Source organism: Myxine glutinosa, chromosome 8, assembly GCF_964187855.1.
Source record: "Myxine glutinosa chromosome 8, kmMyxGlut1.1, whole genome shotgun sequence".
NCBI classification, from domain to species: Eukaryota; Metazoa; Chordata; class Myxini; order Myxiniformes; family Myxinidae; genus Myxine; species Myxine glutinosa.
This window is the reverse complement of record NC_136268.1, coordinates 75023970-75030001: the sequence shown is the minus strand read 5'-3', so window position 1 is coordinate 75030001 and position 6032 is coordinate 75023970. Positions and strand designations below refer to the sequence as shown.

General features: G+C 43.1%; 1 protein-coding gene across 1 annotated transcript in view; it reads right to left on the bottom strand.

Annotated features, from left to right (window-relative positions):
- Nucleotides 1–2753: 2753 nt before the first annotated feature.
- LOC137432087 (uncharacterized) overlaps nucleotides 2754–6032 on the bottom strand; it is a 44756-nt gene continuing 41477 nt past the window's right edge. The window contains exon 2 of the mRNA XM_068123812.2: nucleotides 2754–3197. Within this exon, the coding sequence (XP_067979913.2) occupies nucleotides 3050–3197 (148 nt within the window). The 3' untranslated portion in view covers nucleotides 2754–3049. The remainder of the gene's footprint in view (nucleotides 3198–6032) is intronic.

Below are 6032 nucleotides of genomic sequence, written 5' to 3'. Positions count from 1 at the left end.
CACGGTCCCCGAAAAAGGCCAACCCCCGCTTCGCGGTGAAAAATGGGCTCTAAACGGTGTTTTTTTTAAATGGAATTTACATGCTGATGTTTTATCAATTATGACAAGCTGATGCTTTCTCTCAAAAATCTGTCCAGTGATGATGACTCCAATTGTTGCTGGGAGTAAGATCCACAATTTGTGTGAAATATGTGACAAGTAAAAAATGAGAACCACTTTCATCCCCTCAATAAAACAAAATAAACCAGAAAGAGCAATCAGAGATTGCAAACCCTCACCAGCATGTATTTTTAGTGTTTTTTAAGGCTTTTGTGTTAAAACAAATATGGCGGCCGAACCACGTGACCGATGACGTCATCAATAATATATTTTATTCCCCGTGGAGAGTTCTTTACAATGAGCCATGTCTAAATTTTTTCTATTCAGCACTTTCGGAGATATAGTAGTACAAATTTTTTCGGTTTTTCCAAGATGGCGGCCGAACCACGTGACCGATGACATCATCATTTGGGCACAGTATATTAGAGGGCAAGACAAATATGTGTGCAATGTTTGGTGATTCTACGTGCAACGGTGTAGACGTAGTGCTGCAAAAGGTCAAACAGACAAACAGACAGACAGACAGACAGACGAACGAACAGATCAACATACTTGCCGGAATCTTTTCCGGCAAGTAACAAACAGACAGACAGACAAACCAACCGATCAACATACGACATACTTGCCGGAATCTTTTCCGGCAAGTAACAAACAGACAAACAGACAAACCAACCGATCAACATACTTGCCGGAATCTTTTCCGGCAAGTAACAAACCAACCGATCAACATACTTGCCGGAATTCTTTTCCGGCAAGTAACAAACAGACAGACAGAACCACAAACGCAACCGACCAATATACTTGAAAAATCTTTGATTTTGCAAGTAACAAGAAGACGTCATGCGGAGCACGATACTTGCAAAATCCACCCCCCCACGAAATTGTCCATTTCATGAAGATTAAAATTTACGATCTTGATCAAAGCTCAGGTCAACAGGATGAAAAGTGACGTTTTCTCAGATGAAAAATTATGATTTTAGAAGTTTGACCTTGAGTTGACCTTTGACCTTTTGACCTCAAACATAGTTGGTTTTCCTATTTAGTGACACAATGTGCAAATGCCGTTCAATTTCCAAGTCAATCGGATGAAAATTGATGGGTTTTTTTCAGATGAAAATTTATGATTTCGGAAGTTTGCCCTTCAGTTGACCTTTGACCTTAGAAATAATTGGTTTCCCAATTCAGTGAGGCAATACGCAAATGCTGTTCTAATTTCCAGTCAATCGGATGCAAATTGATGGGTTTTCAGATGAAAATTGATGATTTTGGAAGTTTGATCTGCAGCTGACCTTTGATCTTTTGACCTCAAAAAGAGTTGGATTCCCAATTCAGTGAGGCAATATGCAAATGCTGTTCAATTTTAAACTCAATTGGATGTAAACTGATGGTTTTGTAGATGAAAATTGATGATTTTGGAAGTTTGACCTTGAGTTGACCTTTGACCTTTTGACCTCAAAATAGTATGTTTCCCAATTTATTGACACGATATGCAAAGGCTGTTCATTTTTCAAGTCAATCGGTTGAAAATTGACCGCTTTTCAGATGAAAATTGATGATTTTGAGAATTTGACCTTGAGTTGACCTTTGACATTTTGACCTCAAAAAAGTTCATTTCCCAATTTAGTGACTCAATATACAAATGCTATTCAATTTTCAAGTCAATCGGATTTAAAATGGCGATTTGAGAAATTTGACCTCCATATGACCTTTGACCTTTGACCCCAAAAACAATAGGCTTCTCAATTGGGACGCCCTATACAACTTGGTGAGGTTTCGTGACGATCGGTTTAGAATTGTGACCTGTAGGCCTGTGACAGACAGACAAACAAACAGACAGACAGACAGCCAGAACCACAAACGCGACCAATATACTTGAAAAATCTTCGATTTTGCAAGTAACAGACAGACAGACAAAACCACAAACGCAACTGACCAATATACTTGAAAAATCTTCGATTTTGCAAGTAATAATATTTATTGAGTACTCCCTAAAATAGAAAACTGAGTACTCCCTTTCAGCGTGCGTCATCTCATCACCGAACCCCCTTCGGCATCGGGTGTTGACGTCGTGCAGTGGCTGGAGATGGAATAAAGAAGGGGCAGTGACAATTATTGCTGGAGAGAAAGCACAGGCAATGATGGGCTAATTGGCCTCCTGTGGAAGGATTAGCGAGACCAGAGAAACGGGTTTGGGAGGTAATTGTGGAGAAGGAAGTAAGAAACATTTATGAAAGATACACGAGGGGGAAGGAAAGGAGAAAGTGGAGAGCGGTGGTGGGTAGGCTGATGGACTAATTTTCAAAAATCCTGCTATCTTTGCATAATTTATGTAATAATTAGATGGTGAAAAAAACTTCATATCAGGTGTCATATTCCTCAATTTCCTTTTAATTTCATTTATCTTCCCTTTAATTTACAGCAACAAATAATGTCCCACCTAACCTGTAGCAAAAAGCTCCAGGCCGTGTAATTGCTGATAATTGCCTCAAAGATGAGACTTTTGGAGGTTGTTCATCCCACACTTATTCCAGTCGCAACAATGTCTATTGCTACCACACAACTAATTCATGAATAATACATGTTGGTCAACAATATTCATGTTGGAATGCTTTCCAGGTGGTAAGTAATAATCACGAAATAAATAAGTCGGCACATGTTTGTACAAGATCATGTTTGTTGCGGAGAGGACAATCATCATTTCATTTGTGAATGATTAAGTGGCATGTAAACCATTTCTGCAGCGTTTTTACAGGACACCGCCTTTTTGGATGTAACAATCACCTATTCCATTTCTTCTCAACAATGCAGTTCGTAATCTGTCCCTGGTGTTATGGAGGAGGAGGTCCCCAGCAATCTGTCTTTCCAAGGAGGTCCCCAGCAGGACCATTATGCGGCCTGTACTCCTTGGACCAGTGAGAATGAGAGGATCAAATAGTAAGACAAGAGATGACTATGACTTGGTGTGCTGCAGTCGAATCAGTCTCGCCTTTTGATCTTCCAGCAGCTTCAGGAGAATGTCACCCGAAACCTCCATCGAGTCTCCGGCACGCAGTATATCCTCCACGAACCTCTCAAATGCAACGAGGCGGTTTTTGATCCTGGGTGGATAGAAAAAAAGGAGGTTCTCTCGATTTCTTTGATGGAGTAGACATGTATATATATATACTCAACATCAAAATAAACTTATCAAATCTTTAGGACACTCATTGAAATCCTCCATGCAAAAATGAAAAATATTTGAACACCGAGGTAAAGTTCAGCTATTTTTACCAAACACGTCAACAAACAAGAGGTTGCCTCAATCACAAAAAACAAAAAGCATGAACATCACAAGGGGTGGTGCAACAAAAGTCACAGCACTGCAACACAAAGGCACACACCTGAATACAGTCATAAAAAATGACACAGGAATGGACACAACACTCCTAACAGTCAAGGACAGAATGACAGCAGTCCTCAATATCGTGTGTGTCCTCCCTGAGCTGTGATGCAGGCTGTACACCTCCGACGCATGCTCTGTACCAGGCGTCTGATGCGGTTCTGTGGAAGTCTGTCCCACTCCTCCTGCAAGCCATGAATGAGCATTTGCCAATTGACAGCCGTTGAACTTCTCGATGCAAGAGGTCGACCAAGCTCATCCCATAAATTATCAATGGGATTGAGGTCAGGGGAATAAGGCATCCAAGGCATCACTTCAAGACCCTGTTCCTCGAGGAAGTTGGTGGTCAGGCAAGCAGCATGGGGTTGAGCGTTGTCCTGCTGGAAAACTGCGATGTCAGGATGAGCCTGGAGAAATGGCAGCAGATGAGGTCTCAAAACTTCATTGACATAACGCTGACTAGTAAGATTGCCTACGATGATGACCAGAGGTGTCCTGCAACGACTGGAAATGCCGGCCCATACCATCACACTGGGTCCTCCCGAACGATTGATCTGGCAAATACAGCATGATGCATACCTTTCCCCACCTCTGCGCCATACCCGTTGATACCCATCAGCAGCATGGAGGCAAAATCTTGAATCATCGCTGAACAAGAATGCACTCCACTGTTGCTGTGTCCAGCGGCGATGCAGCAGACACCATTTTAGTCTGTTCCGTTGATGCACTGCGTTCAACACTAGACCTCTGCAAGGACGTCTTGCCACCAGGCCCCGACTTCTCAAGCACCTCCGCACAGTAGAGACACTGATGCGGTTGTTGTGGCGACCTTTTGTCACTGCAGCTGTTTGCGTGGCAGTGCGGAAACGATCACGAAGATGCTGCAGCACAATCCAGCGGTCTTGGTTTGGAGTGGTTACACGTGGTCTTCCTCTTCGTGGACCATCATTCACAGTTACAGTTTCACCATAACGCCTCGCCAGGTTGGAAATTGCAGGCTGAAAGCATCCAAGTCGTTGGGCAATTGTTATCTGGCTTACACCAGCCTCAAGCATCCCAATTGCCCTTAATCGCTGTTCAGATGTCAGGTGTGGCATCTGAATTTTCTTGTTGTTTTCCCTGTCTGAAGCCTCTAGACTCTAGATTGACTATAGACACAAGTAAATGAATGTCCAACCACAAGAACTGAAGGATTTCATTATGAGGGTCATTATTTAAAGGGGAAGATCCCGATACAGAACCACTCAAGCATGCCATTGTTGATCAACCAAGTGATTGAAGTGAAGTTCCCGTTACATAATCCGCCATTACAATTGAAGAAACGTGTTTGTAAAGCTGCACATTTCAAAAAATGAAAGTGATAAGTTTATTTTGATGGTCAGTTTATCTATACTAGGGCATGCCCGTACTATATATAAGCTAGGACGTGCCCGTACGTGGGTGCCCGTTCCTTGCCAAAAAAAAAAAAAAAAAAAAAATTTGTGTAGGGGTGTGTGTGTGTAAACATCCTAGGGCGTGCCCGTACGTGGGTGCAAAAAAACATGCGTGCAAACAACAACAACAAAAAAAAACTTTGAAACCACGTGGCAGTAACGACCACAGAACCCCCCCCTCTATTTACATGAATGGTTTGATCCATTCGCAACGACCACAGAACCCCCCCCCCCCCCCTCTATTTACATGAAATGGTTTGGTCCAAAGCGAACGGCTTGCGGTGTTTGGTAAAGAAATCGCCATAGCTCGGTAACTACTTGTCCGATTAATTTCAAACCTTGAAAAGGCACATCCTCGGGTCCCCAGCAATATACCTGGCAAGTTTCAAGTATATCGGACCGGTAGTTGTCGAGAAACAGCGGTCACAGACAAACATACAAACACACATACACACATACACACATACACACATACACACATACACACAGAGATTACTGGAATTATAGATAGATATACACATATACATATTTATCTACATATACATATATACTGCCCTCTCTCCACCTCACCCCCAGGAGTACCTCTGGCTACGGCTTCCCCTTCGCTCCCACCTTTAGTTCATATGTGTGTTGTACCGTCCACCAAACAGTGATGACTCCATCTACATCTCGCTGTCTGATAATTTGGACCAACTTCTATCCACTCATCCCAACTCTCTCTTCCTCATGCAGTTTGTGGTGATTTCAATTGTCACCATGCCAGTTGGCTGGGTGTGGGTACCTCTCTCACCAGACATTTCTCCTCAGCCAAGGACTTCTGCGACTCACTGGGTCTGACACAATCTGTCAATTTCCCGACCCGGATCTCAGTCAACGGAGCATCTTCTCTTCAAGACTTGGTTATGACGAACTTCCTTGCAAATGTCTGCTGCTCTTCTTCTGCTCCAATTGGCTCACCTGATCATGTGCTTGTGAAAGTGGACATCTCTCTGACCATTCTCAGAGAGCCTCCTCAGCGTCGACGAGTCTGGCATTTCACTCAGGCCAACTGGCACGGTCTTCAAGGAGCCATCAATCATCTGGACTGGTCTCCCATCTCTTCCGCCTCTGACATCAACTCA